At 37.7% G+C, this 25,587-nt stretch overlaps 2 protein-coding genes across 2 annotated transcripts in view; one reads left to right on the plus strand and one right to left on the minus strand.

Annotated features, from left to right (window-relative positions):
- The window catches only part of LOC306861073 (ninjurin-1-like), a gene marked incomplete at both ends in the record, with an annotated part of 649,099 nt that overhangs the window by 349,470 nt on the left and 274,042 nt on the right, over window positions 1-25,587 (minus strand). The window lies entirely within an intron of this gene.
- LOC306860240 (collagen alpha-1(XX) chain-like) lies at window positions 195-25,510 on the plus strand. Its single transcript, XM_079401834.1, has 42 exons — window positions 195-309; window positions 1,290-1,411; window positions 4,074-4,178; window positions 8,002-8,145; window positions 9,258-9,404; window positions 10,519-10,710; window positions 11,305-11,472; window positions 12,029-12,148; window positions 12,738-12,902; window positions 13,152-13,310; window positions 13,417-13,586; window positions 14,133-14,262; window positions 14,576-14,721; window positions 14,814-14,943; window positions 15,877-16,016; window positions 16,280-16,406; window positions 16,490-16,629; window positions 16,756-16,888; window positions 16,969-17,111; window positions 18,166-18,295; window positions 18,428-18,544; window positions 18,626-18,772; window positions 18,852-18,908; window positions 19,229-19,267; window positions 19,869-20,007; window positions 20,098-20,240; window positions 20,335-20,444; window positions 20,854-21,012; window positions 21,100-21,177; window positions 21,297-21,383; window positions 21,509-21,562; window positions 21,892-21,987; window positions 22,072-22,125; window positions 22,239-22,292; window positions 22,387-22,440; window positions 22,543-22,614; window positions 22,767-22,802; window positions 22,884-22,950; window positions 23,080-23,268; window positions 23,409-23,486; window positions 24,228-24,386; window positions 24,471-25,510. The coding sequence occupies exons 2-42, from the start codon at window positions 1,315-1,317 to the stop codon at window positions 24,497-24,499; spliced, it is 4,704 nt and encodes a 1,567-aa protein (XP_079257960.1). The 5' UTR covers window positions 195-309; window positions 1,290-1,314; the 3' UTR covers window positions 24,500-25,510.

Here is a 25,587-nt window from a genome sequence, read left to right on the forward strand (position 1 = left end):
TAGCCTACCGCATTCGGGCAGTTCAGGTGAAGTTTTATAAAAGCAGCAAGTGAGTTTTTTTGTGTGTAGGCCCTGTGTCTCAAAAACGCAGCAGTTTCTCTTCTCTCTCCAGCCTCGTAGAACAGCTGATATACCACCCTGACTTTTCTCCGCCTCTATGACTAGAGGAGGGCACTGCACCCGTATCAGATTTCACACCTAACCCAACCGAAGTAGAGACATCAACGGCAGCAAATGGGAAGTGAGTGACCGGGACTCAATGTGTTAACATCCCTTACCTGTGTGGAATGCGCCAGGTACACGCTTCAGGTAAACTACCTAGCCGCATAGACCTTTATTTGAGTTATATTATGTGAGTGTGCATGTCTCATTGCTTTGCTGCAGAAACAGAAGCTGTTGCTGTTTTGAATTATATATTTTAATTCGCTTTGACTCGCTCTAATTGTTCCTAGTGGTTTAGGTTTATGACTGAGTTAAGCAAAATCTATACAAGTTAAGTTTGAGTAGCTAAATAACGAGTAAAGACAGTCAAGTCTAACCACCTACTAACGCACAGTTCATTTCATTTTTGCGTGCTGCTTCAGTTTTGAGTTTCATAATGCGCTTGTGCAGCGGTGGTAATAGCTTTCGACAGCTCATTATAGGTGTGGTATCACAACAGATTCAACTCTTTAAAGTTCCTGATATCATCTATTTCTGCTGTATTCAGTACAACAAGCCAATGTATGTAAATGCCGTCTTATTATGACCCAAAGCGAGGTGAGGGAAGGGGGTCCAATTAAAATAGGTGTCAAATAATTGCACGAATAATATTTACCAATGCACTGCTTTTAGATGTTTATGTTCTCTCCATTTATTTTTGATTGTGCGCAGGTGGGATTCTAATGGGTCAGTTACTAACCTGCATTCAGATTTTGCAGACATGTCTGGTTATACATATATAACAGGTGTTCAGCTTTCCATCCTTTGTCTTGTAATAGTCTTCAATGGGCCTGTAATGACCAGTTTGGTGCAGCCTTTTCTTTAAGTGATCTCTCTCTCTGTCTGTCTTTCTCACCCCCCCTATCCCCCCCCCCCCTCCCCCCCTCATTGTTTAGGAGAGTATGTTTAACATTAAAAGGTTTGGGATGCTCTCGTTATGTGGCTTCATCAGAAAACAACCGCTTTATGGTGCCAACAACCATAACTGGTGTTTATTTTATCATTATCACTTCTGCTTTGATATTTGATTGGAGTGAATGAAAGTTACGCACATTTTCGTCTTGCTTACAGTTACCATTTTCCCACAGGTCTTTAACTGATACTAGCACAATCATGATGGCCCACAGCTTTCCTTCCGTCCTCTCAGAGCGAACGACACTTGTCCTGGTGACAATTCTCCTGATGCTGGTTTCTAAAGTCCATTCCCAAGGTTATATATTGCCTTTACCTTTCACTCAAGCCACTCATTTACTAGATATGCACCAACATTAATATTTTGGAATGATATTGAGAATATATTTATGACTGATCTGAAATATTGCCGGGGTTAAATTTCGGTACCATTTTGTAGTGAAAGATGATCTGGTAAGGTAATCAAAGGGAACATGAATGTAAACATAAGGAAAATGTTTGTTCAAATACTGGCAGATAAGGATAAACTACGAAAAATCTACTCTAGTCATTTTTGCAAGCCCCTAACTGTATGTTTGTTTCTGTATTTTTGCACGTATGTGTCTGCATCCTTGAATATGGTCAGACTTTGAGAGCTGTGGATAATTGGTGCTTCCATAATTAGATGTCCTTTTTTCTAACCAAAATGCAATGCCAGTGCACTTCAAAATGAAATAAAGGGTCAAGTAGCATTCATGCCCGCCAACAAAAATAACAATCCACATATAGCTCCCCTCTGGTGCAAAACTGTTCCCTCTCTTGTTTATTTAAAGGTGAAGTGTGTAGCTTTGTAGTATTAAAATATTCCTAATCCAGTTTGCAGAAACAAATATAAGTATCCATATTCGTTTATATATTACTGGTAGTTTCCTTAGTGGCACATAAATTATACCTTTAACCATTAATTCAGTGCATTAAATTATATCTCATCATAACTGTGTCTTCTGAATGTTAATGCTGGTAGTACTAATATTTGGTATCAATACTATATCACATTTGCCTTGAAGAACTGTTTTTACATAAGACGAAGATGAATACTGTCAGAAAACACACAGCATCTGTTTTGTTTGTGAAATGTCATCTGCATTCCTAACAGTCCTTCTGATGGGACCAAATTTACAACCCACTTGCTAGAAAAGCGTGTTGTACTTTTACAACAATGAAAAACCTATAACAGTGCAGAAACACTAACATTTTAAACTCCTTTTTTTAGCCAAATGATACTGATTTTTTTTTCCACCTCAGTCTGTCACAATTGTACCTTTCTCCAAAGGAAGGAAATTCTTGGTTCGCAGTACACCAGAAAAGAATAGTCTAGAATGCAAACTTACTGCCTGAGGCCATTGTGCAACATTGTGGAATCCCTAGACAACTGCACATAGGGTTTTGTGAATGTTGCTACATTTGGGAAAGAAATTTGCCTTAAAAATGCTTGGAGTAATTTATGTGTCCTCTCTAGGCCTCATGTTATCCCTAGAGGATACATGCTGCGCGTGTGTTTTCCACACTGTTTTTGTCTGAGCAGTTGGCCGCACATTTGTTGACTTCTGGGTTGGTGGTGCTGCTGTGTGAAAGCTTCCTTTTGCCTCTGATCCACTGCTAGTTAATGCAGAGCATGGATATATTTTTGTAGCCACACTAAAATATTACCGTAATAAGCTATTTCTACTGAATTTCACCCTTAAAGGTACTTTTATTGCCATAATTTAATGCAGATAATTGTCATAAATAATAATAATAATAATTTTACTTGAATTAAACCTGTTAATTTAAATGCTACCACATGAAACATTTTTTATACCTGATAACACTTTTTTTTAAATGCATGCAACACAGCATTTCATCATTCACCTGGTTTTATATTAATAATAACAATATTACAATTTCATAATAATATATTATTATATATATTTTTACTTGAATTAAATCTGTTAATTTTAATGCATCATTTATACCTAATAAAACATTTTTATAGTACGTGAAACCCAGCATTTCACCATTCCCTGCTTTTATAATAACAGCAATAATAATAATAAATAAATAAAAAGTTTTCCCCCTTGAATTAAACCCCTTAATTTGGATGCTAACACATGAAGCACATTTTTATACCTAATAATTATTTTTATAGTACATGAAACCCAGCATTTTTTGTATAGTGTATGAACCCAGCATTTCAACATTTCCCCAATTTTATTCTCCTAATAACATAATCGGGAGCTTAAAGACACTACAGTAAGAGGGGACAAAGATCTTCATGTTTTTTGGGGTCATCCTCATTGTAACGCTCATCTGGGCTATGACGTTACATGCATGCAGCCCCTTCAGGCTGACCTTCAACCCCACCGAAAAGCAGATTTCCTGTGGTCCTCAACCCCCTTTTACCCTGCAGGGCATTACAGGGCCGGCTTTGAGCACTCACGGACAGCTGGAGAGAGGGGAAGACGGGGCTGGGAACATGAAAGAGGGGATTGTGACAAGCTGGCATGTGGAAATTATGCAGATAAGATGAAGACAAGGGCAGAGTTGAGCAAGAGAACAGTGATGAAGGAAAAGGAGGAATGAATGAAAAACTTCCTGTTCAAATATTAAAACTTCTCAGAGGGGAAGCGGGGGGGGGGGGGGGTGCATTGAGATGCTTTTAGAGGAAGACTTTGATCTTTCAAGACATACATATCTTAGCTTCATTCCCCAAAGATCCACATACAGGCCTCTTTTCCCATGATTCTCTCTAGGAGTTACAGGCTTGTATTTGTCCCTCATCTCACTTATGCTATTACACATATATTCATTGTGTGTGCATCTGGCCAAAGACTTATCAAATGACTAACAGTCTTAATACATCTGTTTTCTTTGCTAATAATGTGTTTTGAACTTGTATTCCAACAAATCACGTTGCATAAAGTCTTGGTATGCATTTCTAGGCCGTCTGAAGCTGACTGTTCTCTCTGAAGATCGGCTGCAGATTAAATGGAAGGAGGCAGAAGGGCCGGTTCAGGGCTATAAGGTCCGTGTGCGGCCCATCACAGGTGAGACTGCAGTTAATGGTAACTAATTAAGATTACATACAGTATGTGCATGCAGTGACATATACAGTACTATTCAAACCTTTTTTGTATGTTTTTAAAAGAAGTCTCTTATGCTCACTTAGGCTGCATTTATTTGTCAAAATACAGTACAAACAGTAATATTGTGAAATAATATTTTTACAGTTTATAATTAAAACTGATTTCAGTATATTTTAAAATGTACACTATTCTTGTGATGGCAAAGCTGAATTTTCAGAATGATTACTACAGTCTTCAGTGTCACATGATCCTTCAGATATCATTCTAATATGCTGATTGTTGGAAACATTTCTTAATATTATCAATATTTAAAACAGTTGTGCTGCTTCATATTTTTGTGGAAACTGTAATATATTTTTCAGGATTCTTTGTTAATTAAAAACTTTAAAAGAGCACTATTTTTTTTTCAGAATTATTGTCACCCTTGGTAAATATGATCCAACGTGTATTTGAGAAAAACATTTATTTTATAATGAGATTTTCCCCCATTTTCAATTGTTTTAGTTCAATGAAAAGTTAGATTTTTGTGATTAAAAGATCAAAAGGATTAATAATGCAGGTTTATTTTCAGAGCCTTCTCTGATTGTATTTACCAAGGGTGCCAATAATTCTGACCACGACACTCTCATAACAATGTAAAACTACTTACTGTCAGTTATAATCTATTTAATACATCCTTGCAGAATAAAAGTATAAATGTTTTCCAAAAAAAAAAATCTCACTGATTGTTATAGCATATAGCAGTCATAACTAGTGGCTCCAGGGCAGATTAAATCATCTGCTGCTCTGAGGAAACACCCAAATTTTGTCCACTACACATAACAAGAATTGGATTCCACTGAAGCACTCGATTTATTTCATGTACCAACAGAATTTGAGATTTTGAAACACAAAATGTCTGTATTTGTCTGTAAATAAATCAAATATATAGATAGAAAAGTTACTCATTTTAAAAAGTACCTTTAATATTATGATGCATTACATTTAAAAATTGAGTAAAGATTTGCAGATTATAGCCAGACATTAATAAGGGTCTTTCTTTCTTTCTTTCTTTCTTTCTTTCTTTCTTTCTTTCTTTCTTTCTTTCTTTCAGTACATTCTTATCCCACTGAGTAAGCATTTAGAACAGGTGAGGAATAGGAAAGCAGGATTTTTGGGCGATGATCAAATCAGGATGGTCATAACCTTTGCTCATATCTCTTCTGTCTGACTTCTCATCTTGTTTTTACCACTCTATATATGTGTGTCCATATCTTTCAGTTAAACCCCTTCTCTTTCCCTCTCTCTTTCCCACCATTTCTCTCTCTCCGTCTTTATCTTTGTCTCTCTTATCTACTGTTCCGCCCTTGTGCTCAGTTAGGTGAGTTCAGACAGGTCTGTTGCAGTCTTGAGAAAGTTCCCACAGCAAAACAAACAGCACACATGCCCCACAGTGCTCCAGGCAGAGACAGACAGAAATAGGCATTCATGTTTCACAATAAAATCTCTCACACTGCCATCGTTTGATGATATTTAGGTTTAAGTTCTGTGTAATTTCTCACTGCCCATTCTCTATAAGTATATAATTCACTACTCTTATTTTCCCTCTTACCTTGAAATGAAAAACCACATGCTGTGTCTCATTTCGAAGTCTGCGCCTTCAGGAGGTGGCCTTTGTCAGTTGCATGCGTCATCAAGTCTGTCTCAATTCATAAAAGCAAATTTATATTCCAAAATAAGAAAGAAATTACAGTAATGCATACCTCACAAGGAATAATATGTTTGTGGACAACAAAAGCCACTCCTGGAGCGGACAGCTTTTGATATAAGACAGCAACAATCACTTCACACAACAATCATATGTACATACTACATTTTAATTTTAATCACATAAAATGACTTAAAACTGCAGTGCACTTTAACCTTATATATATATATAGTGCTGTGAAAAGGTTTTAGCCCTGTTCCTGTTTTGTTTGTTTTTTTGTTTTTTGCGTATTTGTCGCTTAAGAGATTCAGATCACCAAACACATTTTAATATTACACAAAGATAACCCGAATAAATACAAAATGCAGTTTTGATGATTTCAGTGATGATTTCATTTATTAAGGGAAAAAAGCTGTCCAAACCTTCCTGGCACTACGACGTGAAAAAGTAATTCCTCCCTAAATCTAATAACTGGTTGTGCCACCCTTTGCAGCAACAACTGCAATCAAGCGTTTGCAATACCTGCAATGAGTTTTTCACATCCCTGTGGATGAATTTTGGCCCACTCTTCTTAGCAGAATTGTTTTAATTCAGCCACTCAATCTTTGACTTTTTGCCACTCCAAAACCTTAATTTTGTTTTTCTTGAGCCATTCAGAGGTGGACTTGCTGGTGTGTTTGGGATCATTGTCCTGCTGCATAACCCAAGTGCGCTTGAGCTTGAGGTCACAAACTGAGGGCCGGACATTCTCCTTCATGATTTTCTGATAGAGTGCAGAATTCATGGTTCCATCAATTATGGCAAGTCATCCAGGTTCTGAAGCTGCAAAGCAGCCCCAGACTATCACAATATCACCACCATGTTTGACTGTTGGTATGATGTTCTTTTTATGAAATGCTGTGTTGGTTTTATGCCAGATGTAACGGGACACACACCTTCCAAAAAGTTAAACTTTTGTTGCATCAGTCCACAGGATATTTGCCCAAAAGTCTTGGGGATAATCAAGATATTTTTTGGCAAATGTGAGACGAGCCTTTGTGTTATTTTTGGTCAGCAGTGGCTTTTGCCTTGGAACTCTCCCATGGATGCTGTTTTTGCCCAGTCTCTTTCTTATTGTTGAATCATGAACACTTACCTTAACTGAGGCAAGTGAGGCCTGCAGTTTTTTAAATGTTGTTCTGGGTTCTTTAATGAGTCGTCATTGCGCTCTTGGAGTAATTTTGGTAGGCCAGCCACTCCTGGGAAGGTTCACCATTATTCCAAGTTTAATGGCTCTGACCGTGGTTCGTTTGAGTCCCAAAGCCTTAGAAATGGCTTAATAACCCTTTCCAGACTGATACGTCAACTATTTTGTTTCTCATCTGTTCTTGAATTTCTTTAGATCGCAGCATGATGTATGGCTCTTTAAGCATGCTTCACTTTGTCAGAAAGGTTCTATTTAAGTGATTTCTTGATTTAACAGGTCTGGCAGTAATCAGGCCTGGGTTTAGCTAGTGAAATTTAACTCTGCTTTCTAAATTAATGTGGTTAATCACAGTTCTTTCAGGATTTAACACGGGGGGCCAGTTAATTTTTTTCGTAGAGCCAGGTAGGTTTGGACAGTTTTTTTCCCCCCTTAAATCATTTAAAAACTGCATTTTGTATTTACTTGCATTATTTTTGTGTAATCTTAAAAGTTGTTTGATCGGAATCTTTTAAGTGTGACAAATATGCAAAAAATAACAAAACAGGAAGGGGGCAAAAACTTTTCACGGCACTGTATGTATATATATCTATATAAATGTATTTAATTTATTAAATTTTTGTTTAATAGAATTTTTCGAAAAGAGGCACTCATAATAGATGCATTAATTTTTAACGCATTCATTCTGTTTTTTTGTTTTTCAGTTTAGTCTCAAGCAGTTATGACTGAAATGATCAGGAAAAGTGCAAATAGTACAATAAACGTTTTTTATATCAAAAGTTCAAGGGCACTTCCTTAGCTTAACCAATGGCATAGGTTTGGGGTGGGACTATCTTCTTCTCCACCCAATAGAAGGCGGAGGATTGTTAGAGAAATTTATTTACTCTAAATCACCATTTCATTCTCTTTTCTAGAGGTTCCTCAGCCAGAACTGATGCTCACAACTACACGCGGCCGGGCCACGGTGGCAGGCCTGGACCCCAGACAGGAGTATCTCCTCCAAGTTATGGTGCTCAATGGGACGCTGGAGAAACTCATTGCAAAAAGACGCTTCACCAGTAAGAGTGGAGGATAAGAAGGTGTTGCGTTGTGGTTGCAAATGTGGTTAGAATTGCCACTAGGTTGTTGTTAGGTGTCGAAGTCAAAATAGCCAACCTACTCCTTCCTGTAACCTATATGGAATATTTCACGTATTCAAGTATTTTTATTTAGAAAACTAATTACATACCTATCCTCAACAAGCTACACAATTTGAACTATCATTCACATCTGTACTAAAAATGATGAAAGTTACAATAAGCCTTAGATTAGAGGGTTCCCTTCTGATTTGTTGTTGGAGGTGGGGGATCTTCCCAAAGTGCTTTTTTGTGCACAAGAAGCAGAAATCTGTACGTCGTAATTCCCAGCGGTCACTAGCTGTCAGCACACAGTCCCAAAGTACAGAAACAATCCCTTTTAACACATTACATACTTCACACACACACACAAACAGTGTTCAGGAGAGAAATGTGTATAATTTACAATGTCAAATGGTGGATTCCTGCTGGATTACAGGCTGGGACTGACGCTTGTGTCTTTACAGGCACAAAACACTTTTGGAATTCCCTTAAAAACACAGTAATGTCCCACCGAAAAGACCTCCCTGAAAGAAGCCTGATATCAAATGATGAAATACCTAACATTCAGATTTCACTTCAAATGTGTATGTGCTAAAATAAGAACTTAAACACCAGTGATGCAAGTAATTTGTTGTGGGAGATCATTCTTTATCCCATAATAGCCTGGTGTTGTCATTGTTAAAAGATGCAGACAATGCCAAACATCTGTGATGCGTTGGGATGAGAGGTTGGGAGAGTAGGTTACTGTGTCACCCTGTGAGTGTGCAGGACTGGACAGGCCAGTCGTGTGGTTTGGCTAGAGGGCCAGGCTTGCTTGTCTGAGGGGGATTATTCCATTGTTCCCTCATAAAAGCATAAGCATCCATTCATTTTGTCCTTGTGGATCTGCTTGTATGTCAGAAAGGTGTTCATAAAATGGGGCTTAAACACTGTTTATTTGTTTTATGTAGTAGGATGCATCTAATAGTTTGCTAAATAAATCAGCAAAAATGTTATTGTTCACTCCACATCCTTTCACATTTACACACACCCATTCTCTGATTTCCTGTCAGTCGATGGGTTGCGGGAAGAAGAGTTGATCCGCAGCGGGAACCGGGAGCAGAAGAAAACTCACTCCATTGGATCTGGAGAGGTGGATGACGTGACGGAGGCTTTAACAGCCCTTCCCACTGTGCTCTACCAAGAACCAACGACTACAGGTAGAGGATTCGCAAACACTGTCTGCCAGTGGCCTAGAAGTTAACTGTATATGCATTTGTCAACACAGTCTTACCTGCAAAATAGGCATTGTGTTTTATACGCTAACATTCAAAGATTTGGGGTCAGTAATATTAAAAAATATATATATAATAATAATAATATTTTTATTCTTCAGGGATGCATTAAATTGATTCAAAGTGACAGTGGAGACTTTTGTTTTTGGAAACAATAATTAATTTCGAATAAATGCTGTTCTTTTGAATTGTCTATTCATCAAAGTATCCTAAAAAAAAAAAGTATTGTTTCCACAAAAAATTAAGCATCACGACTTTTTTTCAGCATTGTTAATAATAAAAAAAAATGTCTTGAGCACCAGATCGGCATATAAGAATGATTTCTGAAATTGTAATAATATTTCACAATATTACTGTTTTTTTCTGTATTATTATTATTATTAATAATAAATGCAGCCTTCATGAGCGTGAGGGACTTCTGTCAAAACCTAAAAAGTTATATGCCTGCTGCTGCAGTTTTGGCTCCAAGCTACATGTGTGTGAAACAGTGTTACTAAAAAAAATATTTACAGCATAACATTTCTTAGTTCCTGCCCAACTGGGTGTACAAAGCAGAGGAACTCTGTGCCGACCTTCTGTCCCGTGGTCTCTCTGTCATTATCAGCGTTTTACTGGTGGAGCTACAGATGGTTGAACTGGCGCCAGCTCTACTATCTAACCTATTAAAGTCCATTCATCCCCCAAATGCCTATAGTTAATGCAGCTGTAATGGGACAGAGGACTGGACAAGGAGGGGAAGTGTCCACCTGTGCTGAGTGTGCATTTAGAACAAGGCGGGGTGTGGGAATACAGACACCATCACTCGCTATTGTCACTCATTTAAACTGTCAGTGATCTTTCAGTCTATTAATAGCCAGTCTTCCAATATTCTTCAGAAACCACTTAACATGCTTAAACATAATCAACATACTTATATTTTATTTTGCAGATAATTTAAGATTTTGATGTCATGTAACTGTGTTTTAGCAGCAGTATATAATACTTTTATTTAACTATTTATCTATTTATTTATTAAAGTTATGTCTTTCTACTGCAATAGAGCCTCCTGCTGTACCTGAGCTTGAGCCAGAAGTTGACAGAAACACCAAACAAAAGAAAAAGAAGAAAGACAAGAATCGATCCAAGACCGAGGATAAAAATGATCAAGAAGAAAATGGAGGGAAGTCAGTGAGAGAAGAGGTCACCATCACCAACAAACCGAGAAAAAACACCCCAAGCCAGCCTGTCACAGGTAATGCCACTCACATTTCAGATGAACTAAATCAATCAGATGGGCAAACAGTTAATGAAAAATCAATGCTCATTGTTATTGACCTAATAAATATGCAAATATAAACGTAAGACGCACATTGACTCAGTGATACAGGAACATGTTAGGGTCAGTGTTTAACAGAGTTAATGAGCTGTGTTGATGTTTCCTGTGTCTGTGTAGTGAGGGCTAATAACAGAATTAGGGACAAACCAGAGTTAATGACACTGTGTAGGTTGTTATCAGGGCCTCTTGTGTGCCCTTAGGACTGAAATTTGTTCCCTCCTTTTTCCCATCTGTAAAAAACACACATATAGATAGGAATGCACCATAGAGAGAGAGTAGATGTCTTGACAAAAGGGATCTTGCAAAATTATTGCACAAATTGTTTTATATAGCAGCAGAGAGGATTGAAGAATATTTGAATAGACCCTTGAATACCCTTCACCACAAAGTACAAAAATGCCCAGGCTTAAAAACATTAAAAGACACACTCAGTTTAAGTTCCACTGCTTAGTGCTTAATGCTACCCTTTATTAAAGCAGCAGTGTTTGACTCTTGCCCATGTGTCTCAAGCTGTTTCCACACGAAAGCCGTTTGAATGCAGTGCTGGAGCTCAGGCTGATCTGGTCCTGCTGGTGGATGGATCCTGGAGCATCGGCCGCACAAACTTCAGAAAAGTGCGTGACTTCCTGGAGGGTCTGGCTGTCCCCTTTCACATTGGGCCTCAGGGTGTGCAAATAGGTGAAAAGTTATTTCAGATCTATATACATTGTATAGCTGTGCATTTCAATGTCAGCTTTTAATTAATTTACTTAATGAAAGTTTATACATTACTGTTTAGTTTGGCATCAGTAAGGTTTTTTAATGTTTTGAAATAAGTATCTTATGCTCACCAAGGCTTTTATTTGATCAAAACTATCATATTTTATTACAGTTATGACATAACTGTTTTTTTAAGTGATCTATAGTTTAAAATGTAATTTATTCTTGATTCCCAAGGCTGAATTTTCATCATCATTACTTCAGTCTTCAGTGTCACATGATCGTTCAGAAATCATTCTAATATGATGATTTGCTGCTCAAGAAACATTTCTTATTATTATCAGTTTTGAAAACAGTTGTGCTGCTTAATATTTTTATGGAAACCATAATACATTTTTTACGGATTCTTTTGAAAGTTCAAAAGAAAGGATCAGCATTTATTTAAAATTGACATCTTTTGTAAGATTATAAATGTCTTTACTGTCACTTTTGATTAATTTCATGTTATTTCAGCATTAATTTGTTGTTGTTTCAGCATTATCTCAGTACAGCGGGGATCCACGGACAGAGTGGCATCTTAATAACTTCACCTCTAGAGAGCCACTTCTGGAGGCCATCAGGAACTTCAGATACAAGGGAGGCAACACTTTCACAGGTAACTGTAGATATTATACCCTGTATATTTCTTAATGACCTGGGATTAAAAAGTATTCTAAAAAGGAAGGTTCAGAATCTAATTTCTTATTGGAAGAGCCACATGGACAATTCAGATAAATGTGTGAATGCATATTCTCTAATAATGTACATTGCATGGCAACCATAAACATGAGAATTTACCTGTAATTTAACATTCTAAATATACCTGCTTATTTTAATTATTGGACTGATAATGATAACATTAACAAGCTACATTTACAGCCAGAACCAGTATAACCAATATGTCATGCATCCTTTAATATCTATTGAATGTTTTTTTTTTTTTTAATCATCATTATTTTTGTCACCATTTATAAGCAATTATTTTTTTAACATGGTAAAGAGGGTTTTAGGCAGTCTGGATTTGCATTATATACAACAAATCTTGTTCACTGTAAAGTTACTAAACACACAGCTTCTTGTGGCTTATTGGTTGTTGTTGTTTTTTTTTGTTATCTAATAATCTGAATCCTATATACATCACACATCAAGGTAGTCCAGCAGTGATGAAGGAGTATTGGCTCACTTTTAACATGTCTATATTTCAGGTCAGGCTCTCATACATGCTCTTGAGAACAATCTGAAGGAGGAGATGGGGGCTCGACCCAACACCCCACAGTTCCTGCTGCTGTTGACTGATGGGAAATCTCAGGATGATGCCATCTCTGCAGCCAACAGGCTGAAGAATGCCGGTGTAGAGATCATTGCTTTAGGTGAGAGCTTTTTTCAGCACCATTACTGCAGTCTTCTATGTCACATGATTCTTCAGAAATCATTCTATTATGATGATTTGCTGATCAAACATTTCTTATCATTGTTTAAAACAGTTGTGCCGTGATACATTCTCTTCGGATTCTGTGATGAATAGAACAGCATTTGTTTGATATAGAAATGTAACATTATAAATGTCTTTATTTCCACTTTTGTTGTGTTGTGTTAATTTAATAAGTACTCATGTCCAGGTGTGAAAAATGCAGATGAGGCAGAGCTGAGGCAGGTGGCGTCTGAACCGCTGGAGCTGAATGTGTATAACGTGAATGATTTTCCTCTGCTCAGTAAACTGGTGGGAAGACTAGCACGCATCCTCTGTGGCAAGATTGAAGACCGTATTAAAGCGAAGAGTAGGCCAATCACATACACATTGATCTTCATTATACTGATCTTAAACTGATCTAAATTCCCACATACTCCCATTAAAACAAAATGGTATATGTCTTTTTTGAGAAGGACTGGAGCGTCCCACTCTGGACCCAGTTCTGTCCTATCCCAGCCCAACTGATCTGCAGTATGTAGGACTAGGCTCGAGAGAGGTGCGGCTGCGTTGGACCATCCCCAGCAAAAGTCCTCAGCAGTACAGAGTGGTGTACCACACCGCTGAAGGGCAGAGTCTCAAAGAGGTGAGCCAAGTGTCTCGCACTCTTTCAAGCGCTAAAATGTAAAAGCAAAGTCTGCATAAGTTTCTGAAATCAAGTACTTTTTTTAATAAGTATACATTGTGACCTTTAAAAGTATGTTATATATTACGAATTTGTGGGTATGAATTCATTTACTACAGTTGCATTACTTCACTGCCATTCACAACTCCTCTCCTGTGGCCTCATGGGATTATAATGAATAACAGAAATAATAAGTCATCAGGGGATTTTTTGCCAACGGTTTTATGAAAAATGTGAGTTCGGACATACTCTTTTTCACCCTCTGTATAGTAGAGAAGTGTACAATTTTGGATGCTGCCTAAAAGTTGGTATCTTCCAGCCATTAGACTGGTGTCCTGTAAAGATGTTAAAAGCTGGAATTGCTTGTATCAGATCGCTGTGGTTTAATTGTGAGAGTTGAAGAAATGTTGGTTTGTTGGTGCCACCTAGAGGATGTTTTCTATGCTGTAGTTGCATTCAGAAAACTCACTTTGTGTTTTTTATATGCATGTTATTGATTGATTTCAGGCGGTGGTGAATGGAACAGACTCCACAGTTCTGCTGACAGGACTGTCCTCACAGACACAATACCACCTGTCCATCTTTCCTGTCTATGAGAACAATGTGGGCTCTGCTCTGAGAGGCGCCTTCACCACCTGTGAGTTTCAGCACTCAAAATGCTCATTCATAACATTTCCTAATTTATAGTTAAAAATCCCTAGACCACACTGAAAATCTGGGATTCTAAACTTGGAAGCATAAAGTTTTAGGATTTTGCAACTTAAAAACAAATACTATGGCAAAAAATGAATAAGAAATTGATACTGTCATAAATGTAAATGTAATTTTGTGCAGCTAAAGTGCTGCTGACGTTAAAACAAAAAGGGATTTTTACTTATTTTTATGCTGATAATGTAATTTGGTCTCAGAGTTTCCACTGCATATCATTAAAAGTGCTCTCCGCTTTAAAGTACCATTGGCGATACCTGAGGCTCTAGAGGTCACAGCTTCCTCCCCCAGCAGTCTGCGGGTGCGCTGGCAGCCGGCCACTGGAGCCACACAGTACATGGCCTTATACTCAGCACTCAATGATGGAGAGCCTGATGATGCCAAAGAGGTGAGTCTGGGACATCTCACAATGTGGCTCAGTGTTTCTAATTATGTTACAATGGTTTGATTCTATTCCTGTGCTCTTGTTTCTTGTGCCAGGTGAAGTTTGGACCAGCTCAGACAGATGTGGAGTTGGTGGATCTGATGCCATCCACAGATTATTCAGTCACACTTTATGCTCTTTATGATGAGGACCCCAGTGACCCAATTACAGCCATCGGCACCACCTGTAAATACAGATTCATTATCAGCACTTTCGTAGAAAAATATCTACCTGAGACTGTTTTCCCCATTATGCTCACACATGCTTTTATCCACTTTCCAGACAGGTGTGACACATCTTCTTAAAGGGATAGTTCACACAAAATTGAACAATTTGGAAATTTACTCAACCTCATTCCAAACCTGTATGACTTTCTTCTCTGGAACATAAAAGAAGACTTTTTTTTTTTTTTTAGAAATGTTCTCTTTGTCCATACTATGGAAGTCAGTCAAATCTGTTTGGATAAAAACATTTTTTGTGTGTGTGTGTGTGTGTGTTCTGCAATAGAATGAAAGTCATACAGGTTTGCAATGACATAAGGGTGAGTAAATGTTCACAGAATCTTTTTTTCCTCTTTAATAATGTCTTAAAAGAAGAAAGGAGAGAAAAACTACACATACAACTTTTCTGTCATTAAACACCATAAATTAGATCAGAAAAAACGGATGGCTGGTTCTCATGTCTATAATAATAGCCAGTTAACTACATTAACCTTTGTTCTTCGATGGTAAAAAATTAAATGAACATGAATGAAAACTGTCAACCAATACGTGGTGGTAAGGTGTCTGTACTAACTGTTTCTGCTCTGAACACAAATGCTGAGTGCTATTTTGGACATTTGTGAACCCTAAATCATTTAATAATTTTGAGCCAATTCACTGACAAGAACAGTTTTACATGGGAATTCCCACCAGTAAAAGAAAACTGAGAACTGATTAATAACAAAATAGCAAACAACATTTTTACTTTTCTGTCAACTCCTGGCTGCAACTTCTTATACCTGCAACTCAGAAGTTTAGTCTCTTGCCATATCAAATTGTCCCACAGAAATCCCTTGGAAATTCCTTAATGTCTTTTCCTCATTCCCTCTGTTCTTACTCTCATCTGTTTATTTTCCAGTCCCACTGCCGTCTCCTCTCAGTTTGCAGTTTCCCATGGTCAGTCACAGCACTCTAAAGGTCACATGGGTCCCTGGAGCTGTCGATGTTCCTGCACACCGCATCGTCTACAGCACCAATCACGGCAGTGACGTCAAGCAGGTGAGCAGTTCCCAGAAGTCACTTGTTAGGATTTTGATGTTCTACCCAAACCGCTTTGAGTCTTTCTTTTTTGTCGTGTTTTAGTGAAATAGAAAAACTTCTATTTCAAATAAATGCAGTTCTTTTGAATATAAAATTAATCAAAGAATCCTGATAATAATGTATCACGGTTTCCACAAAAATATTAAGCAGCACAACTGTTTTCAATAATAATAATAAATGCACAAAATCAGCATATGTTCTATGTTCTCTCTGTTTCTCAGGTGGAGGTCAAAGGTGTGAACACAGTGTTGCTGCAGAATCTGTCTTCCCTCTCCAGGTATCTAGTGTCAGTTCAGTCTCTCTACGAAAAGGGCCTGTCCAATCCAATCACAGCCAATGTCACTACTTGTAAGCTGCACACATTTTTACTCGTTTAATTTTTGTTACTTCAGTTTAGAAGATTGTTCATTATATTATCTTTAATCTTCCAGTAAGAGTCCCAGCTCCCTCGGATCTGAGAGTCACTAACTTCTCTGGCAGTGAGATAACAGTGCGATGGGAAGCGGCAGCGGATGACGTGGTCTCTTATCTCATTAAATGGATCTCCCTCAGTGAAGGAGACCTCAGGCAGGTTAGCTCCAACTCTAACACTTCCTTTGTTACATCTGTGCTGTCAGTACTGATTGAAATAGCTTACATTAATGGGTGATTTATAGAATTAGGTGATAATAGGTGGTAATTCATGGATATATTACAGTTGACAGTAGATGGGGAGAGTGAGGGGGCAATCTTGGAAGAGGTTGAGGAAGATAAGGAATATCAGATTTCACTCTCCGCATTATATGCCGATGGCGCTCAGAGTGAGGCTGTGGCTATACGATACAGCACCTGTGAGTATATACTTATACGCATGTGATGCCTTTGATTACAACACATGAATAACTTTGTTGCATTTTTTGTGCTGCTTTAGTATCTGGAGGTGGTCCGAGCAGTTTGTCCATCTCAGAGGAGACCGCAGTCAGTATGCTGGTCACCTGGGTTCACCCCAACGCCCATGTGCTGCAGTACCGTGTATCGTACACTCCACTCAATGGGGATGCAAGGGAAAACACAGTGAGTGCTTTTAGAAGAGTGCAATTTTTGTATTGCCTGTGTGTATTTGAATTGACATATGTCCGTCTACGTACCCTATAGATCCTATATTAGGGAATAGGTACTACAGAAACATGGGTACTTGGGCTCTTATAGCAACCACTCAAAACCATTTAGAAAAAAGGCACTTAAAACCACTCAGGCCACCTTCGCTAACGCATTGCAATCGCTTGACAACCACACACAAAACCTGAAGATTGTGGCATTGGCCTATGAATGGGCAAACACCAGTCATATTTTCTACAGACAATGCAAAGATCTAGTTCACACCAAATAAATGAAAACACTTCTAATAGCTGAAATAAAAATAAAAAAATAACTGAAAAAAAATCTAATTACACAACAATTAAGTGACTCTCAAATTAATAAATTAATAGTGACCTTTGACAAAATCAAGGTTGATTATTGAAACTTGATAATACTAGATGGCCCTAAAAACAATTAACTGTTATACTAATATATTATTATAATATTAATATCACACCATGTGATATTTCTATTCATTCATTCCAACTTTTAAGATTTAAAAAAATTAATTAATACTTTTATTAAGCAAGGATACATTAAACTGATCAAAAGTGTCAGTAAAGATATTTGTTACTAAATATTTCAATATCAAATAAATGCAGTTATTTTGCTCTCTATTGATCAAAGAGTCCTGAAAACAATGCATCACAGTCTTCACAAAAGTATTAGACAGCACAACTATTTTCAGCATTGCTAATAATAATTTTAAAAAATCTTGAGCACCAAATCAGCATATATTTTTTTTCAGTGTCATGTGGCACTGAAGATTGGTGTAACGGCTGCTGAAAATTCAGCTTTGCACAGAATTAAATTACATTTTAAAATATGTTCAAATAGAAAAAAGAAAAGGAAACTGAAATAAAGGATAAATTGAAAATAAAATAGAAATAAAAACTAAATTCAAAACTATAATAACCCTGGAACATCTCAACCATTGCTTAATTTGTTTGTTGTGTTGTGTAAATGAGGTGTAATTTTGGTTAAATAGGTGTCATTGCCAGGCAGCGAGAGGTGCGTCCTGCTACAGAATCTGCTGCCTGATACTCGTTACAGTGTGCTGGTGACTGCTGAGTACCGCAACAGAGAGGGCGGCAGCGCCTCAGCCCAGGGGAAGACCAGTGAGTCACACACACACATCAATACAGTATCTCTAGTATTACAGTGTATAAACTTCCCATTTTACATTGCATTGCCAGACCATGTCTAGTATTTACTCTCCTATGTGTGTTTCTCTCTCTCTGCACAACCAGCCAGTCTGCGGGTGAGCAGCGTGAGTGTGGTGCGGTCTGACCACTCCAGTATATGTGTGTCCTGGAGGCCCGTGCCAGCGGTCAGTGGTTATCGCATAGTCACCCAGGCCCTCAGAGGTACCTTTTTTTTCGGAAAAAGTTCTTAACAGATAGTTTGTTTTAGGTTATTTACTTTACTCTCTGTACATATGCGCTCAGATAAACAGACTAAAGAGGCCATAGTAGATGCTGCTAGCAGCAGTCACTGTTTCTCTGAGCTGCAGCCGGAAACTGTCTACCGCATCAGTGTGCACTCCCGTGTGGGAACCGAAGAGGGCGCTGCGGTCACTATCCTTCACCCTACAGGTTTGAGTCATACTTCAGCCTAAAAAATTACTGATGCTTGTTTTGCTCAACTGTAATAGCATGTGATTCTCTCATAAAGCAACCGCTCCGGTGAGAATTCAGGTTCCTCCTCGACTGCATCCTGTACAAAGAGAAGGTAAAAGTTGCAACAGTTAAGGCCTGTTCAAATCAAACACAAATATTTCCATGAGCATTCAGTGAAATCAGGATTTTGAATAGAAATAATGCATACCTTTTCATCTATTCACACCAAACCAATTAATTTGACAACACAACAAAACTATTTTTCTTTTAAAACTATTGAGTGGATCAATTCTTCATACAGCAATGGAAATTTATTGAATGCACATGAACTGAAAGCAGTTCGCTTTGCTTTTGGTGTGAACAGGCCTTTACACTGCTTTTGATAAAAATATAGCTTTCTTCAAACATAACATTGTCTTTTTTATTTCTCAGTGTGTCCTGAGGCGACGGTCAGAAATCATGTGGTTAAAGGTATGGTCATATTTACATTTTACACTTTTAATTTATCCAAAATGACTTGCATTGAGATTTAGGTGTAAGTATGAGCAGTTCACGCATTCCCTGGAACTCAAATCCATGACCATGGCATTTTCTAGCACTATGCTCTGATTTTTGAGCTTTGCAGAGCAAATATGGAAACAAAAAGATTTTCTGACTTTCTCAGTAAGCAACATTATATCATTGCAAGTCTCAACAGTAAGGATTTTTTTCTATTTGCTCATTCTAGCCAATACTTAATTTCAGTGTTGCCCAACAAATTTTTTAAAGATTTAAATATCTGATTTTATATATATTTTGTTTTGTTCCTCATTTTAAAATAATTTTTACTATTTAAAAGTTTTATGTAAATTTTTCCTTTTTTTTTTTTTTCAAATGAAGTATTTTAACAGTAGTTATTTTTTTAAATTAAATGTTACATTTTGTTTATAAATAAAATTAGCTGGAAACTATGCTTATTATTTTTACAGAAAACTCCAAGGTTAAATTCATAAACACTTGCATATCAAACCTGAGTGAACAGGCCATCCTTACTGTAAAATAAAAAAATAAAAAGTGAATTTATGATTTCTAGGCTTCGACATGATGGAAGCGTTCGGTCTAACTCAGAGAGCACACTCTACTATTGAGGGTGTGGCAGCTGAACCTTTCATCTTCAGCACCTTACCCAGTTACACCCTCTACAGAGACGTACAGCTGACCCAGAGCACAGGGTGAGAACACAAAACACACACATGAACGTATTATTAAACCGCTCAGTTGCACCCTTCATTTAGCGCTCACACCCTGTCTGTCTGTCTCAGCTTCATTCATCCGGCTGGCTTCTCTCCAGAACACACCATCAGCATGGCCTTCAGGCTCTTGCAGGATTCACCCAGGGAGCCCTTCGCCCTCTGGCAGCTCACGGACAATGACTTCCAGCCCAAGATGGGGGTGGTGCTGGACCGTGAGTGCCTGGATGCTTGAGAAGATAAATTCAAGGACTATTAAATTGTAAATCCCAAGTTCATTAGATGCTTATTTTCTGTTCTGTTATTTAGCTGAGAAGAAGGTTCTGCTGTATTTCAGTCTGGACTACAGAGGAGAGATACAGGAACTGACCTTTGACCAGCCACAAGTCCACTCAGTTTTCTATGGAAGCTTTCATAAGGTTTGTGTAAAGGTTTTTAGTTAATGTTGCTCAGTCAGACAAGCTTTACAGAATGTCCCATAGGAATGAACTGGAGATTTCCAACAGTGATGGTTATTATTATTTGTACTTATCAGCCATTTCACTTGAAAAATGTAACTTGGAATCAGAATGTAGGCAAACACTTCTCGAAATCAACTAAAAAGTGAAACGCCTAATTTGAAAGTTTACATTTACTTCTAGATTTTATAGATAGAAAAGCGCAAAAGCTTCTCTCAAAAATATTAGACGGCAACATTTTCTAAGGTTTGGTCAGTAAAGTTTTGGACAAGGCTTTGTGAAGAGTCAGTTGAGTATTTTGAGTGGGGAGAAAATAAATACAACATTTAATCTGCCACTGATTCTTCTCCTCTCTTTAACTGATTGGCAGATCCATTTGTCGGTCAGTCAGGTGAGTGTATCTCTGTCTGTGGACTGCCAGCGGGTTGGCGAGAGGCCCGCACGCCCCCTGGGAACTTTGCCCACTGATGGTTTTGAGATGTTGGGCAAACTAGTGAGGACACGTGGACCTCACAGCGGATCTGCGACTGTGAGTCTCACCTCGTGACCATAAATATACTGAAAAAAGTAATGCATACACACACATTAAGGCTATGTGTATTATATTTGTCTGTAGTTACAGCTGCAGTCCTTTGAGATTGTGTGCAACACTACTTGGGCATCAGAAGACAACTGCTGTGATCTGCCCTCACAGGTACATGATCAGTTTAGGTTGAGTTGACATATCAATATGGATGGCACTGAATTACATTATGTAGTGCAGGATGTCTTAAAGTTGCTTCTGTATTTTAAGTGTGGCTCTCTGTTCTCTAGAGAGACGAGGAGAGCTGTCCTGCCCCTGCTTATGCGTGCACCTGCACCACTGACGTCCCTGGAGCACCTGGAGACACCGGGCCACCTGTGAGACTACAACGCTGCATTTTTAAACTGACACGGACATTAGAAAGCTTGTGAAATCATTGTAATAGTTGTTGGAATAATCAGTGTTATGATAATTATTGGTGTAATGATATGCTTGTATTCAGGGGAGACCTGGCCCACGTGGGGAGAAGGGAGAAAAAGGAGACGTGGGACAAAAGGTAAGGAAACTTGCATATAAAGTTGGCTTTGAGCCTACAACCATTATGTTAACCACTAATCCACAGCGCAATTTAAAAACATTTTAAAGTAACAGTTTTCTGTTTGAATATATTTTAACATGTCATTTATTCCTTGTATGGCAAAGCTGAATTTTCAGCATCATTACTCCAGTCTTCAGCGTCACATGATCCTTCAGAAATCATTCTAATATGCTGATTCTTTGATGGAAAGAACAGCATTTATTTAAAATACTAATCTTTTGGAACACTATATATGTATTTACTGTCACTTTTGTTTCTGTTTTTGTTCCTTTTCTGCATCTCTCCAGGGAGAGGTGGGCCCATCTGGTAAACCGGGCCCTGAGGGCGGCTTTGGCACTCTTGGACCCGCTGGTCCACGGGGAATAGCTGTAATGGGCAAAGTGGTACGCCTACACTTGTTCTACAGAGAAGATCTAATGTATTAGCATTTGTAACAGATTTAAACCCTCTCTCTTTGTCTTAATAAGGGCCCACCAGGAGCAAGAGGGGAAAAAGGAGATATTGGAAGGCCTGGGAGTCAGGTGAGCTTCAACAAACATTTTATAGGCCATGGTTGCAGCTGATCATATTAGTGTTTTTTTTTTGTTTTTTTTTCTCTGGTATATCTCACATTTTCTTCACTTTGTGTTCATAGGGTTTACCAGGGCTTCCTGGTCCAAAAGGTGAAGAGGGCATGCCTGGTCCTAAGGCAAGTCTCTGTGTGGTTTGAGGCAGGTATTGTCCTAAGTGTGTTTGAAATTTTCAGTCTGTCATTCATCCTTATGTCAATAAATTGCCCACAGGGCACCAGAGGATTGGAGGGTAACATCGGTAGCCCAGGAATCACAGGCCCAAGAGTAAGACTTAGCCTTACATATATCATGCATTCATTGAACACTTCATACTGTACATTCTTTCATTGCTCTCTTTTTTTACATATCTGTGTCTATAATTTGTAGGGCTTCCAGGGTATGCCTGGTCATCCAGGGCCAGTAGGAGAGAGAGGGCCATTAGGTCCTGTAGGGCCCACTGTAAGTAAAATTGTGCTCTATTACTCTTTATGTCCTTCATCCATCCAGTCCAGCTGAGATAGATGGCCAGAAAAGATTTGATACATTTGAAAAAAGTTGGATAGAAATGGGCTGTTAAGTAAATGTTCCAGATTATTTTTTCTCTTTCACAGGGGCTTCCCGGAAGTAAGGGTGAGAGAGGAGAGAAGGTGGCTAACAAAATGACATCTTTGCTATATGCCAAACATAAAATAGATTTTGTTTGTTTTAATAATTCTTCTGTTTATTAGGGTGAGCCACAGTCTCTTGCCACGATCTACCAGCTTGTTACACAGGCCTGCGAAAAACTTGTGCACAGTATGTAGTATATTCATTACATCCGTTTTAATTGTCACAGTAAATGCAGAATTTAAAAGCATCTTTAATGGGAATCTTGGCCTGAGTAACTGCATAGCAATTATGAGCTGATAATAAACTGTGTTTTAGATGAAGTGCTGAAGTTGGATGCTTTTCTGAATGACATGAATCGAAAGCCAGTGCCCATCCAGGAACCAGTAGCACCACCAGGAGAGCCTGGGATACCAGGGGGAAGGGGGCCACCTGGATCCCGAGGCCCTCAGGGTCGACAAGGAAGCAGAGGGGAGTCTGGGAAACCAGGGTACCCCGGTGAGCAGGGTAAGCCTTGACATTTTCATTTATTTGGAGATGCAATCTGCTGGGCAAACACCACATCTGATGCTTGTCATTAGACACATTAGTTGATTTATTGAAATTCTGGATTACGTTATGTAAGTATTTCTGTGATTGATTTGTAGGACGCAGAGGGATGCCTGGTGAGAAGGGCTCTCCAGGAGCAAATGTGGTGGGACCACAAGGAATAAAAGGTTTTGCAGGTATTGAAACATATTTGTGTATCACACAGCTGTCTTTGTAAATTGTTTTAAAGGGGTCTTCATTATTTATATCATCATTTACTTTTCTGTACATTGCAAAAATATATTTTTAATTAGTATTTTTGTCTTGTTTTCAAATAAAATATCTAAACATCTTTTAAAACAAGAGAAATTTACCTGAGAGACACAATAAAGTAGTAAATGATCTCTTCTGCTCCCCAAGGATGCATTATTTGATAAAAAAAAACTTTCCCAAACTGTGATACTTTTTTTCAGGATTCTATGATGAATAGAAGGTTCAAAAGATCAGCATTTATTTAAAATAGAAATATTGTTATACTATACTAATTATACATTTTTGATCAATAAACATTTTTGATCAATTTAATGCATCTTTACTGAATAAAAGTTTTTTTTTTTTTTTTTTACTGACCTCAAACTTTTGAGCAGTAGTGTATATCCTGCATTTTTTTTATTTTTACATCACTGACAGATTGGTTTTATTTGTCTTTGTACTTTAAGCATAAATCAATCAAAATTTAGTGAATTTATGATGAAAACATGAAAAACTATGCACAATAGGAATTTGACAAATTAAGCAATTTTTTCAATATATATATATTTTTCTGAAAATCAGGCCTGTTATTTTACATAATTTTGCTTTTACACAAACACAAATAATGTCTTTGTAATGATTTTTTTAAGTGTTAATTACACCACTACTTATTTCTACTCGTACAGGACCTCTAGGTGAAGCTAAAATAGGGGAAGCAGGTTCCAAAGGTGAGGATGGCAAAGTAGGACCTCCAGGTATTCCAGGAGTTTCAGGTCAGCAAGGAGAAATGGGACCCCCTGGTGTATGTGACAGCAGTGGATGTTATCAAGGACCCCCGGCTGCAGGTAAATTGAATTATGTCATTGTGACCTCCATAAAAATCAGTGTAAATTCAAGTGGGTAAAATTGCCGTTTATATAATTTTTCAGAGGATCCATACCCTGGATACCAGCCTTGAGTTACCGTTTTACTTCAGCACTGCCAGAATCATCTCTCGCCCCAGACTTTGTAGAAAGACACTTTGTGACTTGGTGGATAAAGAGATTCTGCCAGACTTTGAATGAGCCAGTTGATGGACTCCATAGCTGATCTCAACTCAATACTCCCATTCTGAGATCACCAAAGCACTGATCATCCTTGACCCTGTCTTCTACCCAGTATTCAACCTGATCTACTGCTTTGAGACTACAGTAGATGCATGTGCAGAACTTTTTGTGCAGCCCAGAGGAAATCACAACAGACTCAGACTCTATTTTACAGAGACCGATATTTTGGTGTCCAGATGAGGAACTAGTGTCTTTCTGAGCAACAGCTAAAATGCACACTAAGAATGTTTCTAATATTTGACTTTAAGTATTTTATTGTATTTAATGCACTGTATGTGTTTTACATTTATATTGTTGAAGGCATATTACTTTCAATGTTTTCTATTCCTGTTTCTTATTACTTCTGGTTTTTGTATCAAGTGTTTGTTTGTTTTTTATATGAAATAAGTAATATTTTGCAAGAGCAATACGTATGTTAATATGAAATACACTGTGATATTATATTGTTTTTTACATATGCAGACGTGCTGTCCATAGTGTTTTATAGAATTATACTAAGTGAACTGGTCTTTTGTTTTTGTATTAATATACATGTTTATGTAAACCCTTATGAAATGAAACTGTTAAAGATAAAAAACGTTGACTTGCATGCGATCCATCATGCTGCGTCAATGAAATGGTTACTATTCACATTCACTGAAAAACAAAATGAAATAATGTAATTAAAAAATAATAATAATTACTTTTGTTTACAAAAATACCAATTTAATGAGCATAATTTCAGTATGTAATTACTGTGTTTGTAATTACAGCAGTTAAACCACTCATGGCATCATTTTAATCAGTGTTTCAAAGGCAAATATCTTTTTGATGTAATATAGTTTCAGATATCTTGCTGAACTAATAAAATCAACAACACAACCAGTCTTGAGTATTTTATGGGGAAACCTTTTATCTCAATGTAAATGACACGCCAGTGCAACGAATACCGTACAAATGA

The sequence above is a fragment of the Barbus barbus genome, assembly GCF_936440315.1.
Source record: "Barbus barbus genome assembly, chromosome: 41".
Lineage (NCBI taxonomy): Eukaryota > Metazoa > Chordata > Actinopteri > Cypriniformes > Cyprinidae > Barbus > Barbus barbus.